This window comes from Topomyia yanbarensis, chromosome 1 (genome assembly GCF_030247195.1).
Source record: "Topomyia yanbarensis strain Yona2022 chromosome 1, ASM3024719v1, whole genome shotgun sequence".
NCBI classification, from domain to species: Eukaryota; Metazoa; Arthropoda; class Insecta; order Diptera; family Culicidae; genus Topomyia; species Topomyia yanbarensis.
The window spans coordinates 13,296,000-13,320,286 of record NC_080670.1 but is presented as its reverse complement, the minus strand read 5'-3'; the positions used below and the strand labels follow the sequence as shown (position 1 = coordinate 13,320,286).

Sequence of the window (24,287 nt, the reverse complement as noted above, 5' to 3'; positions counted from 1 at the left end):
AGAATTTGTTGCAGAATAAAAATCAAATTCGAAGAAAGGAGTTTTCAACACACTTTAACACTTTTTAGATTTAGCGTGTTGCAATAATTTCGTGTTCACTATTTAGTACTGATTTTGTGCCTGATCCTGTATCTTTTTTAGGAAAAATACAATATTGCACATTGAATTGACTTGGTAAGCCCAACCGTGTTTTGATTTCGAGGGTCTCATCAGAAAGTGACACCTTTTGTTCCTACGGGTCATCAAGTTTAATCAGTTCGTTTTCGATTTATTGTCTATCTGGTGCCAAGTCAGTGCCAGACTCTGATGAGACGCAGTCGATGTGGATTATTTCGCAAATGGGTTTATTTTTTATCCGATCCCGATTTTTTTTGATGAAGATCTTTCTACACGATTCTTACGCCGAATAACCTTAGTTCGAGTTGAACATTACAGCAGATTATTACATTATGAAGCTCTACCAATTTAGAATCGGTTCGCTTCTTTTTGGCTAATACAGTGTTCAAGCCCGTGCGCAGACAACTCTCAAGGAAAGGGTTTTCATTTTTTTGGTTCCTTATATAAGAAAGGTATAGAAACCATCAAACGGAGAAGTTTTTTTTTCGAGTCCCGGGGGTTTGAGTCTTGAGTCGGCTTGGCTCAACAAATTTGAACGATGTTTGCTACCGAGAAGGAATCTTGATCAGACACCACCATTGGCTGATTCTTAGTAGTATCGAATTCTACTGTGGTGGTTTGTAGTAAGCCTACCGAATAAAACTCAATTATTCCTCCCAATCCTCATCCTTTCGGGGCCATCGCTGGGTTTTACTTCATGAGGTAATGGGCTTTTTGTGTTAATCGTTCGTGTTTTTTTCCTATTGATGCTGTTTCTTGCTTGTTGTGCAATTTTCGTGGTATAACTGACCTGCTCAGGTCAGCTGCCGTGTCATGAAGCGATTCGGAGATGCCGAACAATACGCTTTACACCTCTTTACAACCATCTACGCAGGGATTCCTATCCTTCTTAGCGATACTCAATTCCTAATGATCTACCACCTGGTGCTGAGAGTTTCCAAGCGGCGGAATTTCTCCCGATACCGATGCTCGTTTTCGTGTGCCATTTAGTTTTCAGCCACTCTGGCGCAAAGATCCACTGCAAAGAAATTTCTCAAGACAATGATAGGGTGACCATATCAAGCGAGTAAAAAACCAGGACAGTTCAAAAGGAACTACCTACATCCATCACCTCTTAATCGATTGTGCCTGCTCCCTAGATTTTCGACAGGTAAAAAGTTCCAGGTTCTGGCAGGCAGAGCTACTGCAGTAATACATTTCTAGGGTCGGGCAGGCATAGCTCAGCCAAAAAGTCTCATGAGAATTCGATCACCGAGCTCTTTTCTTCAGATTTGTACACACACAGTTTTTGCTTCATAGCCATCAGTAAAGGCCACATGATGTTGTTGGGGAAATCGGCAATTATGAATTTAGCGGATGAAACGAAATCATCTGTGCATGACAGGCGAGGAGTTATCAGCACTAAACACACGTCATTGAAGTAAGGTAGAAACGTAAACGGTCCCAAGTAACTCCCTACGCTATTCCCGATTTAAAAATAAGTACCTGGCAATCTCCAATGACAATCATTATATCTCGATTTGAAATTAAGGATCGAAACATCTGCAAAAACTACCGTTGATTACAAATTTCTCCATTTTATCATTTATTATAAGAAAAAACAGCGGATCGGCTGGTGTAAATAATACCAGTTTGAGCGCGACCTTCCATACTCCCTGTTATGTACGATGCTAAATTCAGCAGGTTAGTCGCCGTTCAGCGTCCAGGCGTGAAGCCATGTTAATCGTGGTTTAGGTACTGTTTCCATTGACCCTGAATTGGTTCCTCAATCACCAGTTAGAAAGAGAGAGCACTTGGGACCGATTTGTTCACCCTCGCTTAAGTTTTAAACCATGTTCACCAGTGCGTTTTAACAGCCGCGGGTCTTTTAATTTTTTACAATAAGTAAAAATAAAAAAATAAAATGCTAAGAATGTCGGTCTATCAGATCTTGTTGACGCAGTTTGCTGCTGCGTGTTGAGTTCCTTTTCCTTGGCGGTGAAGCCGCTTGGGGGTCATTCAGTCTGCCTTCTCTCGCGTTATCGTTCCCGTCCATGTCATCATCGGTACTGCTTTCTTGCTGTTCACGATCAGATGTTCTTATTTGTTTATTGTTCTTGCGGCTCGCTGTTGTAAATCCGTCTTCATCGGTATTTTCTTCTTTATTGGCGATGTTAGTTGTTGGTTTGGGAGCGGTTGTAGTGGTTGTTGTACCTGCATTATTGGTTAATTGGATCGTTGTTTTTGGTTTATCTGAAGGTGTCGGTGGCTGCTTGTTAGAGTTGGCTGTAGTAGATGAGTTTTGACTAGTTGCTTCGGCGCATGTTTTTCCGTAGTGGGCTGTATAGTTATAGAATTGGCATTTTGGGGTCTGCCCGGGATATGTGATTAGCGTTGTTTGCTTATAGGTTACGCCGTCCCTCAGTGATTTGCATTCGATAGTCATGTAAGAAGGTATTGGTTTAGTCACTCGCATCCTCACAATACGAACGGTGTTTGGAATGCCGGTGAAAAAAATTCTCCAGGTGTCATTCGTAATAGATTCTACTTCTCCATATTCCGACATGATTTGTTTGATGTCATCTTTCTTAGTGCGCGGGAACAAATGATGGATACGCACGTCCACCATGCCGGTTTCCATATGCACGAGGATCTTTATTCTGGTGTTATTAAATTTGACCTCGTGTTGCATGTTGTTCTTAGCAATTAAGTTTTCGGCCTGTGCTTAGCTTCTAAACGTGATCGAAACACAGTTTTAAACGTGATGTAGCTGAATGTACGTAACTTCAGCGAGATTAAGCGCCATTTCCACTTTTACTAATTGCTCCACTTCCTGAACTGTGGGTCTAACACGAGTTTTATTAAAGTTGATCGAAATCGTGTTATCCCATAGCACGGGCACTTTTGTTTCATTTGGCAAACTCATTTCACTCCGCAACAATACAATATTGTTTGTGCACTGATACGATATGGACTGATTGTGCGATAGGCACCAATCGGCTTGTAGGTAGATTTGACTGTTTCACTTGTGCGGGATGTGAAGACAAACTGTTTCATCGCCATTGATAGCGACCAGTTTGATCCACAACTGGAATCATTTCGATTTGTTCGACTGTCAAGTTTCCTTGTAAACGGACTACAGGTCATTAATATGCTATGTACATACGAACGGCTTGATCTTTTCCTTTTCAATTTCCACGTAAGAGAAGAAAGTTGTGAGATTAAAAAAGACTGCGATCTGAACCTGAGGAAATAAAGCGAAGACTCAATAAAGAAAAATATTTTAGGCTTACAGGGCAAAAACCAGGACAAATCAAGCGTTTCCTCGACTTCCCAGGACACCAGGACAGTCATTGAAAAACCAGGACATGTCCTGGGAAACCAGGACGTATGGTCACCCTAGACAATGATATCCCAATTTTCTCCGAGTTCGTGTTGTTTGTTCGTCATTTTTCCTTCTTAGATGCTGTTGCTAGTTCACTGACCGACCTTTTCTGTGTAACTGATTTACTCATAATTCTGAACTTTTAGACTAGTTTTGAGGTAAGCTGGTGATATGGCAAGGAATCTGCCGCTGCGGTCAAAAGACGGAGTTGATTTTCTTCTCAATCAACGGTTTGATCGGACATACGTCAACAATTTTTTTAAAAATGGTATACTACGTATTATTAGGCACTATCAAATTTTGTCCAGAGCTAAACCGAAGAGTAGTGAAAATGGCTAAGGACGGTATTCCAAAGATCAGATACTGGAGAAAGCAACCGGTTGGGTGATTCAGAAAAAAGGTGCACCTAGAATGCGCTAAACCCGCTATGCGATCAGTACGAGCCTCTATTGAAAAGTTGTTCTGACGCCGCTCTGAGTGCGTACTTCGAATCTCGCCCTTCTGTTTAAAACATTGTATCTTCTAGAATATATGGATCAAAAAAGAAAATCTATTCTTTTATTGCTCCTGATGGTGATGGAGTGTATCGAAACGTTATATCGACTGACCCAAATTTCACCTTGTCATTTATGCTAAAGTGCTTATCACCTAACTCACAGGATCAACTACCAAATGTGAATATGGAATAAATAGACTCAATGCCCAACCTTCAACTCTTGTCTTTTTCTGAAAACCGACCGAACAGCTAAGTCTTTCACTCAGTGGCATGATGTGTAGACGGAAAAAGAATCACCACCGAAACCGAACTAGACAGCAAAAAAACAATGTCTAGATATTTTGTGTTGAATTTCATAGACTAGAAACACATAATTTCGTAATTGTACTGTGGTTTAAAACAATTGTCTCCTAATTCTCATCGGTTTATTCAGAGCTCCTTTTCTTACGGGACATCAAGCAGAACTGGAGTTTGCCCAGAAACATAAATAGTATTTTCGTTTTTGGAGCTAGCGTCAATCCGGCGCTAGCTCATTCCTGCCACTAAGTTAGCATTAGATTCTGATGAGACGAAGTCAAAACGCCATTTCCTTAACCAATTCATAATCAGTTTCATAATTAGTCGAACTGAATTAGATGAATAGACTAACATTTCACTCAAAATCATCATCACTTAATCGGATCTGTGCAAATGCGGATTGAGACAAAGAACAATTAAATTTCATTTTCAAGTAACCCTCATTGCAAAACCGAAACGAAGCGTGCAAGTGTTTACTTATCGAATCGAGAAAAAAAAGTTTGTTCCTTAAATTTTCCACTCGCTTTGCGGGTACATCGCAGCGCGGGGCCTATCTCCGATGACAAAGCGCTGGCATTATCTATCTACAGTGTGTCTCAAATATTCAAACTCGAAGACAGCGGTGGTTGGTTATCGTGCGGGGTTTGGAACAAAGCCAAACACTTATTTTGTTTTTGTTTACATAGTCATCAAACGGGAGGGATGTTGACACCTTGATCAAGATGCTAGCCCTCGCATATTAACTAGCAGAGCGCAGTAAATAGAACGCTGTTTAAGTTGTGGGTTGGGGGTGGGGTTGCATTTCAAGACAATAGCTACACGAAAGGTGGTGTTTATTATTGCACTGAAAATTCGAAACCATCATAAAATTGACAGCGGTACTACTTTTCTAAGTGCCTGAATATATTAACTTGCTTGAATTACAATTTTTGCAAGGAACACAAGACGATATTGAGGTTAATATACGACGACAGGGACAGGTACAACGTCAACAAGTAGGTACAAGTATGTGTAGGCGTACGACGCCAGCAGACAGGGATCGGAATCCGCGCGAATTGATGAAGCGGAAATACCAGTTTTCTGTTTTGCTTGTTTGTTGGATGCGAGTGATAAGCTGTTTTTTTTTTGCTGAAACAAAGAGGCCGGTCTAATCACGAGAAGGGTTGCTGCCAATTACGTCAGTCCACATTCCTCGCGGCTAGGTTACCAATGAGGGCTGTTGTGTTAGCGTTAACGTTGGTTCGAATATTAGTGTCAGGGAAACTGCTATGTTGCAAAATTATAATAAAAATGGTTGACCTTTTGGCAACACGTTTGCCATTTAGTGATAGTATCAGTCCCCGATTTTGTCAACCTCATATGAAAATCCGTTTGATGGGCTCTAGCAGATACAAAACTCCAAATCTGCAAATGTTCGATGAATCAAAAATGGGGGCCGACAGATCGTAACTGGAAAATCGATTGTATTGCGGCATAGCTCACCTCAGTTCGGTCCCTAACCCTTATAAATAGCATAAGAATAAGAGATCGCCAGAAACCAATTGATATTTCAATATTAATTCGTCAAAAGGGCGAAAGTGTTTCTTGTAAACAAACTTTTTTTCGCTCATTAGTCTGCAGCAGAGTGGAATTTCATGAAAAATATGCGGTGATGTAAATTTTTACCCTTCGTAGAAGTAATTTCAATTGTTTTCTGTTTTAAAATTATAGTAAATTAAGAGAAACCATCAAAATAAGTTTGTTTACAAATCTTATTCGCCCTTTTGCAAATTTAGTATGGATTTATTGAAACAACATGCTTGGGAATAACACGATCAGCCCCAGTGTGCAACCTATATTGATTCCTGCATGCTGATCAATACCGACACCGACCACGTGCGACGGAAGATCTTCTGAGGAAGGAACGAATGTTAGTCCAATACATGTTGCTGCTAGTGACCGAGGAATCCTCTGCATTTCCTCGCGTAGCACCGGAAGGGGGTATTTGTTAGTAAGTATAGCAATAGCGCTTTTATGTATGATTGCTCTGGACAGCCGGCTACCGAGACCTGGGGTATTTATCATGTTTTATATCAATACGATTTGCGAAATAAGCAACTTGAACTTGGGATAGCCGACTATGAGTAATTTTTAAACCGATTATCCCGGGTTGAATTTCTCGTAGTATCTATTAAATTTTTTCCGGCCATCGTAACACATGGCTTTTTCTCCACGTGAAATTTGATAACTTGATTCTTGCAGAAACCCATACAATATTCTGACGAAAAATTTGAGAAAGCACAACACTCCCTTTATGAAACTGTGTGTAGTTTCACGAAATGATTACATTACAAATCGAGATTTCCCCACATTAGTCACGATCGATTCGGACAAAACGAATAACTACAGTAAGGATTAGTCATACTTTGCCTCTAACTAGCAGCATGATCATCCGACGAACACTATCAGTTTGTTCGGTACTATCAGTGCAAAAGCAAAGCAAAGATCTACTGCAAACTAGCACGCGATGATAAACTGAATAAACACAAGAGGACAAATCCACCTCAGGCCAGCACAGTCACTTCAGTCTGGTTGGTACTCGTACAGTTTCTCTAGCGCAAACCTCAGCGGAATAGGTAATGTTTGGGTCGATAACGGTTATTCCAAATATCTCCGTTTGGCAGATAACTGAAATTACAATGAAATAGAATGTCATTTTTAAATTTTTCGTTATTCTGTTTACTAACAAAATACCTCGTATTTTATGCACTAACGGAAACTGATAAAGATTTAGAGCGCAAACGTTGCCGCAAGTCCCAGGTGACGTCAACCGAACCGAGCAGGTCAAAATAAAAACATTCCCCTTGTAGTAAGTAGCAGGCGACGATTTCGAAATATGATACCTACCATAAAACGAGAGAAAGAAATCAAAATACTCCCACCACAATGCCAGGCAATGACAATTACTCATGAGACAAGGCGATTTAAGTACAGGTCACACGGTACATCACCTTCGGAACGGAACGTCCGGATACCGTTCCGTCAGAGTAGGCTTGAATGCATTTTTCTCGCGAGCGCATTCATACGTTCCGTACGTCAGTACGTTTCTTGTCGATGATGGTGTAAAAGAATTCTTAATTTGACGTTCGATTGATGGAAGGCTCGTGGATCGTGTAAATCGTACTTCAATCACAAAGTTATAGCAGGCCCTTGTCAGCCGTCTTTTTAAGTGCAACATGACGAAAGATGAATACGCTACGGATGACAATATCACCAACACACAACACTGACTTCGCTACCAGTGCTGCCACATTTGCATCTTGTATGGTGGTACAAAAAATCAACACCTTTTTGTGAAAAAATAAATACAATAATGCAAATAAACCAAAAATACAACCTTGAAATTCACCTGAAATTTTTTAATTCGACTTTGCTTGAGCGAACTACAGCAAAAATACATCGGGCAATACAAAACATTTATTTTATGTTTATGTCAAATAAGTGGTTTTCGTGTTGTCATTTCAAAGCCCCCTTTAACCCCTAGACAATGTTCGGCAAAGTACGTTTTCAACCAATGCAAAATGCTACAAATAAATTCGTACCGATCCAGCAATGCATTCCCTAATAAATATCTCAAAGGTTAAATAGCTAAACAACGTGTTCAGGCTATCATTCAAACTATATATAGACTGCTTTTACCACATGCGTTATAGTACGTCTAAAGTTTCTTTTTATTAGTGTTTCATTAATAAATATTAAATATTTATTAATGAAACACTAATAAAAAGAAACTTTTTTTAAAATTGTTTTTTTTTAAAGTTCTAGTAAGATTTAAATTTAAAAAATACCGCAAACTGGCAACTCTGTATCACGGTCGCGAGCAGTAAACTTTCGCAATCTTTCCCACACCAACACATCGATACCCAACGTAGCATTCGGGCGATGGTTGTAGTTTCGGACCGTAGTTTTTTTTTGCCCGATTCACCACTATTTTCCCCGTGAAAATCCACACCTGTGATAAATGCGACAATCAATCCACTATATTATAATAACGAAATGCTAACCTTCGGTTTGTTCAGCCATTTTCGCAGCGAATCCATCCTGGCTAGAAGGAACCTTCCGCTGCTATCCGAACAGCTTCGCCTTCTATCTTTTTCCTCTCGTTTCCCCGATCCTGCTACCTTCGCGCTCCGACGATTTGCTGGATTCAGGAACTACGATTCGTTTTCTAAACCAAAAACACAGCACTGTATGCTACAATATTTTGCCTTCTTGGACAAACCATCAATAGAGGATCATTTCCGCCTCTCCGTTACTCTACCGAAGGTACTTTTGGAAGCACCATGCACATTATTTTGCCCTCTTACCCTATGACAATTTTTTCCCCGATTCACAACAAACGGAACACACTTGGCAGCAGATTTCCCAATAAGGGCTTACACACGCACTAGATTTTTCCGTCGGCTGTGGCCGATCAATCTCTGAATTCACGCTCTCTCGCCTTATTACTCGATTATTTGGCAATCAAGCGGATAAGCAGAGTGCATCCATTGGCTTTTTTTCCCTCCTCTATGCCCGAGGAATATGATTAATTTGCGAAAATTTTCACCACAAAAAGAACACTGCTTTGAAAGCCACCTTTTTGGCCGTGATAGATTGTTTGCTCGCTTTTGAGGTTTGCACTCCACGATTTTCAGCTACTGCTCCTTTAAGGATCGAGTAAAAACTTTACAACACTGAATCGCACAATCGAACGGGAATCTCACGGTTCGCATTTCTTCTCAATCATGGTGGCTGCTGAACTGACTGTGATGGTGGTGACTGCGAAAACTGAACCGAACCATGGATGTGCATCTCGCGTGACATGATGGCGAGAGCGTTAGCAGCGCTAACACCAAAACAGACAAAGTAGAAGCTTTCTTGACAGCTAAATTTTATGTCAAAAAGACCCAGTTGTCGGTATTACAGAGGGAACCGAAAAAGATCTGGTCATTTTGAATCAGACAATAAAGACTCCTTTTCATTTGAGAGGAAAATCAATGAAAATGTGGGAAATTGAGCTGCATCGATTTATGCAATAAAAGAGTTTTATTCTTAATTTAATGACCCGCTTTACAATTAATTTTATTGTTCCGTTACAATACAAAAACAAGTTGAAAATTTCTACAGCGAATATCAATATAACGTCGATCTAGAAACAGGGCATATTCTAAAATTTAAAAAAAAACGTTTCTTCTTACATTCGTGTACATCTCACAAACAGCAACATTTAATGTTTATTTAGTATATATTTTTGTTGCATAGATCATATTGGAAATAAACTTTCGCTACTATGACCGTTTTGTTTTCGAAAAAGAGTTGGTGGTCAGAAGGTTTTTAAGCCAAAATTTCAGGTTCTGGGTTCTCATAAAAGCTCCCAACTGAATGTTTATGTGTTGGCTATGACAATTTCCGTTGATTTAGCTACTGCCAATATGACTTACTGGCCTTCTACTGCCTATACTACCAGTTGAACATGATTACTTTCCGAGTGGCAGCAAACTACCTGTACGACCGAATACGAATTTAGTCTACGCTAATTATTTGTTGCATGAACTGGTCTAAGCCAATAAAAAGGAAAGGAAAATACTTATTCTCTTTTTTCAAATGTTCGTTTTGAAGAAGCAATACTGATTATAACATATTATTATCTGAAAAGGGCTACGAAAATTTTTCGTTTAAAATTTTTGTTTTAGAGAAGAATAAAAATATTTGCATTAAAATTTTTATTTTGACATCATTACCCTAATCAGTGTAATGTAAGTTTATTCGATGTGTTTAAATATTTTATCGATGAGTATGATTTAAAATAATTATTAGTAAATAAGGGGTTCTCTTAGCAATTTCAGAAGTTACGTTTATTCCTGACATAATTTTACGGTTGATTTTAAATGATACAAGCCAGGATTCAGGTTTATGAGTGCAGCTAGACAGTTTTTTCAGCTGTTTCTAAGCCATGTCTCAAGTTGGTGGAACGTGCCGATAGTTCTTATCTAACGCCAATTTCTCCGCACTGGGAAAAAAAACTGGTCCCAGCAGACTCCTGGATAATCTTGGTTAAATGTTCTCCATTGACAAGCACATGTCCGAAGCAGAGTAGAAAAATATAATCGAGTTTTCACCCTGTGAGTCCTGTAACCAAGAAAGTAGTTTTGTTATCTATATTATAAATAATCAATGATCCGCCGGAGGAACTCAGCATCGATAAAACATTTCGGCACCCTGGCATACTTAGATTGATTTTGATTCCCTAAAACGATAGTTAGTTTTGTTAGACCGCTCAGAACCGGTGAACTATACTTGATAGAGAGCGTTTTACCCTTCGACCGATGGGTCATATCGACGGTAAAAATTGCGTGACTTTTACTGGATACGACAATATATAGCCGTCGAAGGCGGCCGCTCGTTCTTGTGAGTCCGATGATTAGTGTGCTCGAATTTTATCATATACTATGCCGCGATCGCTTCCCCAATATTCGCGCAGGTCGTGGTAAAGAAGCAACATGGTTGGTGTTGGTTTTTAAGCTATGAACAAACTCGCATCACCCACATCTGAACCAAATTTGTTAACCAAAGTAATACTTCACTAATCACATAAAAAATCGACAAAAAAACAAAAACAGAAGCACACTATGATCAGTTGGCGATGCCAGTTTCGTTTTTTTGACTACTTTTGCTTGTCAATAGGAATTGGGTAGTTTATTTCGCCTCATTGGTGAGCCAAGATGGAACCTTGGCGTATTTAATTTGTATTTGGTTTGAACCGTCGCTCAAAATTTTTTGAAATCGCTCTAGCGAGCGAAGCACCTTTTACCGGTACCAACTGTTACTTTTCCACAGGCAGTCTCCAATAAACACTCAAACTGCGAACAACCAGCACTTTCCGTTTCCCAGTATTCATTCAGCCGTCAGGCCAGACTGTCAAATATGTTTTTTCCGATCAAGCAGACCTATAATAATTTTCTGACGTCTTCTAATTCTGTTCTAAAAAGGGAATTGAAACAATCACTTTCCCGGTTTGTTTCATGATTTTGAAGTTTCAAAATTTAAAACTTATATACGCCGCCGTTCTATTTGTTGCTTAAGGTTGAACAGAGAATGGGTAAAAATCGAAAACGAAAAAAGTTTTTCCACATCGTGTGTTAGATCTTCATAAAAATCAATCAGCAGTACTGTAACAACATTCTTCATAAGCTGATTGATTTTTATGAAGATTAACACACGGTGTGAAACAAACTGCTTTTTTCGTTTTCGATTTTTGCCCATTCTCTGTCCAACCTTAATTTAAAACACGTTTGGAACTGTGTTTTGAATACATAGATAGTAATCAGCAGACACTTAGATCCGAAAGGCTCGATAAAAATAAGTTTTAGTCCAGTAACGGCGAAGACATGAATTATGAACTAATCGGAAAAACCACTAAAACTGTTGCTCGGGACAGTAATTTCTAGTTTTAAAATTTTCAGTTCAAAATTTTAGAACTGTCAAAATTATGAATCTAGAACTCAAACACTTACAAACATGCTATCAGATTACAGTTCTGATCGAATTTTCATGTTTTCCATTAAAAATATCTACCCGTGCACGTACACAGTTTTGATAACGATTTTACAACAATTTGTAAAAGGGCCTAGTTGATTTTTATGATCAAACTGATTATGGAAGGGCCTAACTGATTACAAAAGAGCCTACCTGATTATAAAAGGGTCTGATTTCAAAAGGACCTGATTGATTGAAAACGGCCAATGTAATACACTCATTTTAAAAGGATTATAATGTATTATTGCATCATAGCTGATTGTAAAAGGCTTCCCGAATAGAAATGCAGAACAGTATTACAGCATTTTTTATTGTTACATTACAACGAAAAACAATGTTATTCTGGAAAATTTACAATGGAAATATAATCACATGTGTTGTTTCTACATCCAATTTCATTGTAAACCCGATAAGGGATGTAACAATGAACAAATTGATCTTTTCCCATGCATCATAAGTACATTGATATTACAAGAAAAGTTATTGTTAACAAATAAAACTGTTGTAAATTCAACGTTTCTACGATCAATTTCGATATTACTTTCGGTTCGGGTTATAACAGCAGCGCAACACCTACTCGATGAATTAATCAAAACTACAACTGCTCTAAGCCTTTCGCTTAATTCTTCAGACCTGAACAGTATTTTTTGTGCGAGGTATACAAGTAGAAGCAATATGCGCAAACAAATGAATCAAAATAGTATCAATTTTCCAATTTTTTTTTAACAAACCTTCTTTGACAATTTTCTTAATGTTTACGTTTTGCAGATAGGCCCTTTCAAATGTTTGGCTGGAGTTGTCGCGCACCGGTGTTCGGTACAAACTTCGGCATAAAGACCAATAGACTTTTCTACGGCTCATGTACGTACACGCCACATGACACAAATACTACATCACAAGCTGGTGGAAAATAATAAACAAAGACGGCAAAAGTAAATGGGATTGTTTTCAACCAGGAAGCTTCATTAGTGTTCGGGAGACCGGTCGCAAAGAACTCAATACCTTTATTGTAATACTGGCAGCCCTGGAAAGCTCTAACCCAGTAAAAAGAAATTTCAAAATCGTCCAACAAACCGTTCAACAGGCGTGCAATATTGGACCTGTGTTGGACAGTTTTGACCTAGTGGGAATTCTGACACAGAAAAGCTTCCCGGCTTATTTTTTTTTGTTGAAATCACAACACAACTGCCGAAAACATCACAGCGCGCAAATCAATTCTGCTGTTTTTCGTGTTTCGTCCTGTTAAATTGTACTAGCGTATTCCAAGTTCGTCAACTTTACGGCTACTAATATATTTCAATCATATAACTCGATACAATGTCCACGATTAGCAAGCTTGAAATCCGTGGCATCCGAGGTTTCGGTGTTGAAAGCGAGGATGTTCAGGTCAGTACCGAATCAGAAAACTTTTTCTTTCTACCCCACATCGTAGTCTCCTAAAATTCCAGAAAATCAATTTTCAATCCCCGCTGACGCTGATCGTCGGCCAGAATGGTTGCGGAAAAACAACCATCATCGAATGCCTGAAGTACGGGCTAACCGGCGAAGTTCCCCCGGGGACGGACCGGGGCAAGGGATTCGTGCACGATCCGAAGATCTTCAACATGGTCGAAAGCATGGGACAGGTCAAGCTGATGGTGAAAGATTTCACCGGCAACCGAGTGACCGCCACACGCTCGATGAAAGTTTCGCAGAAGGGCAACACGAAGCAACCGAAGTTCGAAACGTTGGACTCGGTGGTAACGATGGAGAATGCTGCCAGCGGACAGAAAACCAACATATCCCGTCCGAGGGTGGCCGATATAAATAACGATATGTGTGATGCAATGGGCGTTTCGAAAGCTATCATCAACGATGTCATTTTCTGTCATCAGGAGGATTCGAACTGGCCGCTGGAGGAACCGAAGGAGCTGAAGAAAAAGTTTGATGCTATTTTTGGAACGACCGAGTACAATCGGGTTATTGAGAAGTTGATAAAGATCTCGAAGGAGTACAATGACCGGCAGAAGGATAAGGCCGGGGATTTGAAGTTGCTGGAAAACATCAAGAGTCAGGCTGAGATGAAGCAGGTGCAGCTGGAGAAGGCTGATAAGAAGAAGGGGGAAATGCGTACGGTGGTGGAAAGTTTGGAGGGCTCACTGAAACCAATCTTTGAACGACTGGAACAGATTACCAAGATTGAGCGGGATTATTCCAAACTGAAGCAGCAGGAGATTGAGTACAAATCGAAGTGGGTATCGGTTGGCCTTGAGATCGTTTTTCTTTGTCTTAACACGAATTTTTATTTGTAGGATCAATACTAAGGAGGATCAACAGAACTCGCTTCGCTCAAAGATACGTACACTGTTCAGTGGCACTCTGCCGGAGCTAGAGGTGGAAATCCGCACATTTCAGCAGTCGATGAACTCCAAACGTTCAGAACTGCGCGATGCCGAATCCGATTTGGGTACTCGTAAAAATCAGGAGAGATCTGTGCAGAAAAAGCTCCAGGAGTTGGAATCTCGTCGTGTCCAACTGATTACCAAGCGTCAGCAAGAGCAGGAACTTAATGGCGATCGAGGAAAGAAAATTATTGAATTGTGCGAGCGGATGAAGCTTCCTGTTAGCGGAGATTATGAATCCGATGGTCTGGAGGTGGAAGCTGCCTTGAAGGCTATCAAGCATGGCATCCGGTCGGAGGAAAGTGACCTTCAGGCTATGGTCAAAGCTCACGATGAAGCCGATCAGCAGGCACAGAAGGCAATCGATAAACTGCGAGAAGAGAAAACGAAGCTAGAGGCCGATTTTCGTCTGAAGGGACAAATGGTGACGGACTTTGCTCGGGAGAAAGCCAAAACGCAGTCGGAAATTACAGCGATCGAGCGTTCGGCGGAAGTGCTGAAGAAGCTGGTCAGTGAAATCGAAAAGCTGGAGAAGGATTATGAAAATCAGAAGGCGAATTCAAACGTGGACGGAATGCGACGGACGCTGACGGAGAAAAAGAAGAAACGGGAAGAGTTGCAGACTAAGCTGGACAAGGCAGAGGAACAGATATCGTCTTTGGATGCTATTGCAGCCAAGGCGACCGAATTGAGTCTGAAGGAGCAGCAGCTGACAGGGAAGGAGTCCGAGTTCAGAAGAATTCGCAACAAACATTCGGACAATTTGAAGCGGCTGTTCCCCACGAAGTAGGTAGATCAGGATAATGTATTGCTTGTACCTAATTATGATTTCTTCTCCAGAACCATTGAAAACAACTACAAGCGCAACGTCCAGGACTTGTACGATAGTCTCCAGCGTCAGATGAAGCATTTGAACGAATCCATGCGCCAATCGCAGGCGATCGTAACGGAAATGGAGACGACCAGACGATCTCAGAAACGGGACCTAGAGCGAATGGAGAAAGAACTAACGGAAAACAAGGAAAAAATTTACTCAGCCTGCCAGGGCAACCCGTACGACGAGGTCCTAACTAAACTGAAGGAAAAGATAACCAAGAACAATTTGGAACATGGAGAGTTACGTTCGGCAGACGTCCTCTACAGGAAGTACATCTCTCGCATCGAAGACGACCGGTGCTGTCCAGTTTGTCACAAAGAGATGGCCGGTTCGGACGCGCAGGATGTTAGCTCGGAACTGTCGGACGAAATCCGACGGCTTCCGGAGAAGATCGAGTCACTCGAGCGGCAGCTGAAGGCAGATCAAATTAAGTACGATCGCATGCTGGCGCTTCAACCCTATTCCGAGCGGGTGGAGAAACAAACGGCGGAGATACCTAAACTAAAACAGCAGCTACAGGAGACCGAAAGTCGCTTGACACAAGCTTCGGCAGATTTGGAAGAATGTCAGATGTCGATTTTGGAGCCGAACTCCAGTGTCCAGCTGATCAACTCGATTCTGGGAGATATGAGCATCTTGGATGAATCGGCTAAAGATTTGGAACGGGGCAGAAAGAGTGTTGCCGATTTGAAGCAAGAACTGACTGAAAAGACACCACAAGGTACTAGCTCTTCGCTCGAGGATTTGAAGCTCGAGAGGGAAGCTCTTCGTGGCGAACTGCGAAGTGAACGCAATTTGATCGATGCACTGCAGAACAAGATCGACGAAGAGACTGAACGACTGAATAGCCTTCACCAGCGGTTCAATCAAATGAAGGAGAAAAAGATTCAACTTCAGGAGTCGGTACAGTCGTTGGATCAGAAAAAGGCCAAAGAGGTTGAACTTGGTGAGAAAATAGCTGTCTGCCAGCGGGAAATGGACGAATCGGAGCGGAAGCTTGGTCCCATTCGGAAGGATCTAGCCAAAGAGGAGGATGCAAAAGTCAAGGGTAAGGAAGAAAGAAGAGTTAAAATGGGCAAAGCCCAGCAAGTACTGGAACAGCTTAAGCGAATGGATGGGGAGATAGTGCGCCTGGGCAAAGAATTGGAAGCGCTAGCAAAACTAAATTTGATTGATGAGATTCAGAAAATGAAGCGGAAGCTAAGTGAAACTAACGATGAAATGAAAAAGGTAAGATCACGAGTCTGACTTGATTTAGTTAGCAAATACATTAATGCGTTTTTTTTTCAACTAGATTACTGCCGGTATCGAGGAAGCAAACGTTCTAATCGATAATTTGAAGAAGGAAATATCCAATCAGGACATGATTGAGCGCGACTTTCTGGATAACCGAGATCTGAAGAAGATAAGTGCAGAAACCGAAGTCCTCAAAGAGAAGTTGGATGCTCTTATGCGTAGTATCGGGGATCTCAATGCTCCGAACATTGCCCAGGAGCGCAATAAACTGCTAGAGCAACGGGACACTATACAGGCCAAGAAAAGTGAAATTACCGGTCAGATAAACGAGTTGGAAAGCCAGGTACGAGCATTGCGTAAAGAGATGGAACGACCAGAGTTTAAGAACGCTGTCAGCAACTATCTTAAAACGTACAGCGAATCGGTTGTACTGAAGAAAATCGTCAGCGATATTTTAAAGTACCGGAATGCGTTAGAGTGGGCCTTGATGAAATATCACGCGGAAAAGATGGAAGAAATAAACCGCTCAATTTTCTCTCTGTGGAGAGATATCTATCGCGGAAACGATATCGACTACATTTGCATCAAAACGGAGGACGAATCGAAACCGGAGAGTAAGACGGTAGAGAAGCGTCGGGCGTACAACTACCGGGTGGTTCAGGCTAAAAACGATGTGGAAATCGATATGAGAGGAAGGTGCAGTGCCGGCCAGAAGGTGCTGGCTTCGCTGATAATCCGAATGGCACTGGCCGAAACGTTCAGCAACAATTGCGGCGTGATGGCTTTGGATGAACCTACGACTAATCTGGATCGGGAAAATATTGCTTCGCTTTGCGAAAGTTTGCGGAGTATCGTTACGGAACGGGAAAGTGGAAATTTTCTGCTGATTATTATTACTCACGACGAGGAGTTCGTGACCAAACTGGAGAAGTTCGACACGTACGTCGGGGTTTGTGTTATTTTTTTTATTGGTTAAATTTTGCTTTTGTTTTTGTTTACAGGTATTACCGAATTTCGCGCGATCAAACCGGAAAATCGGCTATCAAGGAGGAGCGGTTGTAGGAGTTGTCTCTTCCATTAAATTGATTAGCATTACTAAGTTTTTACATACTCGCCATTGAATTCCATTAATTTGTTATTTATACCTTATATTCCAATCTTAAAATAAACACACACGACGTTGAATTTGATTCAGGGGAAGAAAGCATGGCTTCCGTAAAATTGCAGTATTTTTTCATCTGTACAACGAATAATTAACCAAATGCGGTATGATTACATTCACATCGGTTGGCAACGATACTACAATGAGCTAAAAGATTTATCCGAGAATTTTGTGTCATTTCTGCTTTACTATCTATACACTACGGGCGCTATTCTCACAGTCACGTCACCTAGTGATTTGCACAAAATTTCGTTCTAGTGACTCGGCGACGTAACCGAGAATATGGCCCTATATCTACATTCACGTCACCTACAATTTCACGCTTTGGAGAATTTTTGTCTTCAAAGTTTCAAAATTCAACACACTCACCCTTATTCTTGTTAACGACGAACGCGAGATTCGTTTGAAAGCGTTTCGAACAAATAGTAAATCCATTTGACTTTGCTGTCGTAAACGGGAATACAAAACACTCGAACGAATCTCTCATTCGTCGTAAACAAAATAAGGGTGACTAACAGACGCCTTGGCACGTAGTGTGCTCTAGGAGTCCCTTTAGCAGTTCGAGAGGTTTGCTCGAAGTGCTTTCGAATGAATCTCACATTGGTCTAAAAAGAAAAATGGTAAGCTCACTATTAACCGTTTTCGTAGCAACTTTAATTTTTACGCGTGACGCGTTTTTTACAGTAAGGTTTGAAAAGCTTCAAAAGCCTGGCCTGTAGTGTACTGGCACTGTGTGGGACTCACGTTTGTGCCTATCCACTAAAAACAGTCCTTGCTCTATTCACCCACGAATCCACATCGTGGAGGGTCTCGTGCTTCCGTCGGATCTCTCCTTTGATTATGAGTTTTCCGCAGCTAGTTCGGAACCTCACAGGATCCATGAAAAAGGGCTCGCCCTTCGCGCCATTTCACTCTCGACTTCTCTTGCTTTCCGTCTCCATCTATTACGCCGCTATTTAGCTTGCGTCTTAGCGAGCTTGTTAGTTCCTGAATCCATGGACCATTTAGCTCCCAGTTTTATCACGATCTCTTCGGAGTCCCCTGGGATGAACTGATCCTTCTCCGACTAAGAGTTTCCCGACGGAGGAATTTCTCCCGAAAACTACCCGCTTCTTTGAGTCATTTAGCTCCCACCTTCATGAAGATGTTCTGGCATGAATCTACTCTACTTCTACCAAGAGTTTCCTGGCAGTTAGATTCCTCTCGTTACCGATGTTTGTTTTCTGTGGGCACGATATAGTCGGATAATCCACGGCGGAGGTTCTACTGTGAATTCCTCGACGATGGGTTTGTCCCGATACCGATGCTTGATTTCGTGAGCTCGCTTCACCTCGATCTACTCGATTTAATCCCCAGTGGACCCAGCCTAGTCAACGGGTCAGCCAGTATGTCCAGCAATTCTGGGTCGAGTGTAGCTTCCAGATCACTGGCGTTTCAACGACGCACTGCTGACTATTGGATGCGATCTAGTCCTCGAAAATGGATCTGGCCTGCTCACAAGCTATCTAGTAGGGTGTATGTAGCCTGGTATCCGGTTTGCTGGTGCCCCGACGATTCGAACCTGGTGCTACGCCGTGTACTACTGGTACCCGGCTGTGGATCTAGTCTACTCTGGCGGAGTGTTTTCCCAAACCTGGTTTGTTGTTTCATGGCGGCGACCTAAGTTAGCAGCAGGTGTGTTGTGTGAGACCAGTGTCATGGAAACCTCAAAGCAACTTCTTCCTGACCTCTGACACTTTAAACGGTTTTGATGATGCTGTAGCTTGTCTTTTTCAGGCTCAAACATATTGTGACCAATGTGCGTATGCTAACTTCACCGCCGACCCATTTCGCTTGTCTCTTCCTAACCTCCTTGTTGTCTCTTAGGTCCGAAGCAGATCAATCGACTGCTAATTGATACGGTAAACATGCTAGCGGTATTAGTCCTTACTCGCGAATACTTTTGTTTCCTACAACTGTGCTGTTTCATCTCTATCTTATAACAGAATTCGATTATCCTTGTTCTAGTCAATAAACATATTGATTACATTATGGACCAGGCGAATCCTCAAATGTTTTCTATTATCATTATGCTGACTAGACGTGTAAATAGATTTTAGGGTTTCACAAAACAGAATCTCTGCCCATAAAGAACATTCCCCATAAAGTTTACTCGAACCGAATGTCCGCCTGGTTCTATCGAACAGACCACACTGACCCGAAAGGGCTGCTTATCATTTCTGAGAGCCGGTGTGCTTGGTCGAGTTAAATAATCATAAGAACAAGTCCTGAATAATTAACTATATCTTAGGTGTCAGTCCTGCACTCCTTCCCTGAACTAGCCTCATACCCAAGGTCAAAAGAGTCGAGAACTAGCAGGATCCACATGTCCCCCACCCAAGCGAATTGATCAACTTGGAAGTAGGAGCACATATCTACCAACCAGCCAAAAAGGCGCCCGAACCATTGAGAATGGATTATGCCTAGGCCATAGGCCTAGCGCCATCTCGTTCCTGAAATTACATGTTTGTTAGTGCTACTTACTGATTTAATTTCAATAGCAGCAAGTGTCTCATTCCCTCTTGTAAAACTAGCTTATCGTTGCTTATCTCTTCCGGCGATTCGACGCCGTCTGGTGACCGTCTTATAGAAGAGATCTTTTTCATCGAATCCTCAATTTCCGTCGGAGCTCGTATATGAGACACTCGCGAAGTTCTACAAGCTCGAATATCAACTATCTGAAGCATTATATAAATATTCCCTAATCCTATAATCAGCTAAGGCTGTATGTCGATTCTAACGCAGAAACGCTAATGATGTGATCATCAAGAATACGTCAGACAACCTTAATTGACCCCCTTTGACACCAGATTGGCCTTACCAAGCCGTAACGCGGGTGGCGGCGTGAAAACTGCCGAATAGGGGTTGAAAACAGTTTGAAGGAACATCTGATGTTGCTTCAAATGTATGTGATATCCAAGAATGGCTTTGATAGTTCCATCGAGCCTAGTTTGCATAACTAGACTCACTTCTCCATTCACCAACAACAAAAACAGACTAATTTGAAACCAAATTGGTAAATAAGTTTTTGTGAACAATATTTGGGTATTTTTCCACCCAGTGCTAAATTGTTACTCTGCCGGGTTACAGATGTCCCCGATAGTACATTTCCACGTAACCACTAGCAACAAAACAAACAAACCTGCGTGGGCAATATTGTCAGAATTTCGGTCGGACTGATTTTGTCATCATGGTTGTTAGAGTCACATTTTGGGCAATGTTTTCAACAGATGTCGGTATATAAATGGATGATTATTATCTGAATTTTCGGTCAATACATAGTGTCACACATGGACCTTCAATCAATTATTGTCTGAAAGCTTAAAGGAATAAATTTAATAATCCAATTGAGTAGCCGGTATATCTTATGTACAGTAAACTGAAACTTGAGGTTGTTTTAGTGTTTCTGAACAGGTGTGGAAGAGCTATAGTCGTTGCCAGAAGGTTTATGATTCCTCCGAGAATAAAGAAACCATGCCTCAACGCCTTATTTTGTGTTAAGGGTTGGCATCTTGCAAAATGAGTCCCAAAGAATAGCCAAATAACACGGGGAACGTACCGACTGAGTCCATTCGTACAGATTCCCAGTAGCTATGTTTCCGCAGCCTAATTTCTTTCTGTACCTTGACCTGAGCTATGTTTGCTTCATCATTCCGGAACCACCTGACGTCTCTTGTCGGGAGATCTGTCCCTTCGAATAAGTTTGCCACGTTTATCTATGAACTGTCTTAGTTTGTTTTTTTTTGCAGCTGTAGTTCTAGCAAATTTTAAAGTTGCACATCTGACCAGGTAGCCGCTGCTGAGCCAGAAAATAAATGCCAAGGTTTTATTCAAAGACGCCTAAATGCATGCAAATTACGCTATTGATAGTTACCCCCACTCGAATCCTTCCGTTTGGTTCGCCTTCCCACTCTTGAACATCGGCGAGTGCGTACGTGCATCTGTTAGAGCACAAACAGTGTAATTTACCTCCTTTGTTCTTGCTTTTTGCTGGGAAAGAGAAAATTTCACACTTCATACATGCCACTCCAGCTTCCGCCTCCCGCAGCGTAAATCGTCGGTTAATACTAGGGATCGAAGCTTTCTCCTGCTGCATACTCTACACTCCCCGACGATATGTAAAGCAATCTCGTGGTGAGCCAAAATAGGATCATCTTGTTGTTTATACCATGTCTATCCTGGCTGTCGCCCACACCCACGTATGTACGTACGTGCCTGTTGATTTACATAATTTCAACTTTGATTCAATTTAATTGATTGACTTTGATCCTAGCAGGCTGTGTGGGGTGGGGGTGCGTGAAATGAGAAGATGTTTATTGTTTTCAGTCACCGCTCTGAAAGACGTGATTTTTTGGATGCAAGCCTTTCCTTTTCATGCTTGGCGGATGAGTTTCAAGGAATTTGGCTCCATCGGTTGAGAGGGTTGTCCTCACGCTATTGATACGTGCTGATATATAAAGCCACTGTCGAGTGGCTAAAGGATCTCAGTTGGATTTGGAACCAACAGAAGAAGGTTCAGTAAAATCAGGAAGAGTGTTTATTTGAGTGATTAATAAGTGTATAACAATAGCGAGTAAGATATTATAGCTAAGACTAGAACACCGTCCGTCAGATTGTGATTCGAATTCCTTTCACTAGAAAGCGACTGGATTGCACCAAGTGACAGCTTCGCCTGCAGCAACATGAAACACATCTGCACAACGTCGCTGATTGTTTCGCTGTTGATCATTTTCACCGATGCCCAAACCTTCCAGTATTCGCGCGGCTGGACTAATGGCAAACGTTCTTCAGCGGAACCTGCCGGGGCAGCTCCCGGACAGGTGTTGATACCCCGTTTCAACGTTGCACTGGACAAACCGAACGATAAGTATGTTAAAGACCGCCACAGCGGATCAACAACCACCCATCTTTCGGCCTTCCATTACAGATTGCTGATTCAACGCTTTCTGAAGGCCCCGTGCGATGTTCGGTTAGCGACTGCCCTGATAAACCGCAACCGAGATCTGATGCAGCAGCTAAGCAACGATGCGGACGCGATGGCCATTCTGTACGATTCGCCCAGCAGCAGTAGCAGCAATGGTGGCTCCGAAAGTGGTCCCAGTGATGAGCTTCGCTTCAAGCGTGATATTGCCGTCGATCAGGATAACACCGGTCGACTGATCCGGTTCTAATTGTACATGGATATCGAAGTCGGATACGGGAGGGGACACACTGCGCTTGCCGGGCCGGATAACTTCGTTCAGTACTACTCGTTGCATCTGGAGAGGAAGTTTGGGGTTCTGTTGAGAGGGCTTCCTATTAATTTTTTACTTTTTCTTATGATGACAGCCAGAGTTATGGCTTGAATCAAAAAAACAACAGGGTGAACCATCAAGTTATGATTGTGCAAAATCGTTTTAAGGCGGATGTTATCGAACAATGTATAAAATAGGTGGGATCCAGAGATTAACAAAATAATATATGATATACCAAAACATTAAAATACATTCCTGAAGTTCAATGTTTACAAGTGTTTATGTTTTATTTGCAGTCGGTGATTCGATATCAATTGCAGCTAAGTGTCTGCGAATAAGAATTTATTTAGAATATTTTTGTGAATCCAGGTAGGAAATTTTTTGGACGAGACCAAAACCATCTTTTTGTGCATAACGACACAATACCTAACATGGGCTTATCTAACTAGCAGTATGTTGGTGTTAGTTACTGACGAGGAGAATCCGAAAGACTAAAAAACCAAACTTTGTCTTTTGAATCCGTTTTGGCCGCCAAAACAGTCACCACCGATTCTAGCTCTTGGAATAGGCCAAATGGTTAACGTGCGTTTAGTGCCTGCTTCGGTGACATTCTGGATAGATCCCGGCGGATCGGATATCCATATGTGGCGAAGATTGAATCTCCGAAGCATAAAACGAAACGAGGCATAAAGGTGCTTTAACTAGACATTTATCTGGTTCTGGTCTGCAATCATCGGTTTGTAGGTAGTCAAAATCTTATAAAACAGCATCAGCTGGCGACTTTTCGCGTTTCACAAGCTCGCTTTTGATGTTTTAGGCCGCTGTTAGCACCAGCACCAGCCCAGCTCCACGACGCTACTCTTTTGGGTATACTTCTCTGTAGCTCCAACACCTCTGACGATAATTGTCCGGTAAAATTCCAGCGCGATTCATGGTTATCGAGCGTCAGTTTTGAGCTTCGAATGAATTTTTGAAGCGCCAGGAATTTTTTTCTTCAAATTCATGTGAAACACGGGCGCGCTCTGGTGGTACATACAAAACCCGCAAGTACAACTTACAGTAACCAAACTCGATCATCGCCCAGATCTGCTCAAGACAATCCCAGGAAATATTCTCGACTATTCTTTTTTTCAAGCTGCGACTGACTGCTAATAACACGTCACCTCTAGATTTTCGGCTATTGCTAGGGTTCGGGTTCCAAACTTCACATCCAATACCGAACACCTGATCGGGAAGCGTGTCATCGTTTAACAATGTTCCGACGACGACTATGATATCTAAACTCTTATCGGAGACTGCAAGGCGATTGAATTGATACCTCCAACATTTTGGTAGTATAGCAGCAGCTTGTCCCGTCGTTGACCAAGGCTAGAAATCGAAAAGCTTTGAGACGGAAAAGCGATCACACATGCATCATACTCACCTGCTGTAAGTTTTCGGAAGAACCTTTGTCCCAAGTCCACCGCAAGGACTGGGACGGCAGCTCGCCGCTGGCTAGAAGAGTTCGACTGTGACGGGGGAACAAAG

General features: G+C 41.7%; 3 protein-coding genes and 1 long non-coding RNA gene across 4 annotated transcripts in view; 2 read left to right on the top strand and 2 right to left on the bottom strand.

Annotated features, from left to right (window-relative positions):
• The window catches only part of LOC131676926 (lateral signaling target protein 2 homolog), a 49,879-nt gene extending 40,773 nt beyond the window's left edge, over positions 1–9,106 (bottom strand). Inside the window, exon 1 of the mRNA XM_058956329.1 lies at positions 8,318–9,106. Within this exon, the coding sequence (XP_058812312.1) occupies positions 8,318–8,353 (36 nt within the window). The 5' untranslated portion in view covers positions 8,354–9,106. The remainder of the gene's footprint in view (positions 1–8,317) is intronic.
• LOC131676927 (uncharacterized) lies at positions 6,624–7,488 on the bottom strand. Its single transcript, XR_009303260.1, has 3 exons — positions 7,221–7,488; positions 7,008–7,156; positions 6,624–6,941 (listed from the first exon to the last, which is right to left on the bottom strand). It is a non-coding gene; the product is annotated as an uncharacterized LOC131676927 (long non-coding RNA).
• Positions 9,107–12,846: 3,740 nt separating the features above from the next.
• LOC131676925 (DNA repair protein RAD50) lies at positions 12,847–17,516 on the top strand. The gene is made up of 6 exons (XM_058956328.1): positions 12,847–13,217; positions 13,280–14,061; positions 14,123–14,998; positions 15,053–16,319; positions 16,384–17,264; positions 17,327–17,516. The coding sequence occupies exons 1-6, from the start codon at positions 13,149–13,151 to the stop codon at positions 17,385–17,387; spliced, it is 3,936 nt and encodes a 1,311-aa protein (XP_058812311.1). The 5' UTR covers positions 12,847–13,148; the 3' UTR covers positions 17,388–17,516.
• Positions 17,517–21,995: 4,479 nt separating this feature from the next.
• On the top strand, positions 21,996–23,035 carry LOC131676923 (pro-corazonin-like). The gene is made up of 3 exons (XM_058956327.1): positions 21,996–22,099; positions 22,165–22,393; positions 22,454–23,035. The coding sequence occupies exons 2-3, from the start codon at positions 22,209–22,211 to the stop codon at positions 22,695–22,697; spliced, it is 429 nt and encodes a 142-aa protein (XP_058812310.1). The 5' UTR covers positions 21,996–22,099; positions 22,165–22,208; the 3' UTR covers positions 22,698–23,035.
• The last annotated feature ends 1,252 nt before the right edge of the window (positions 23,036–24,287 follow it).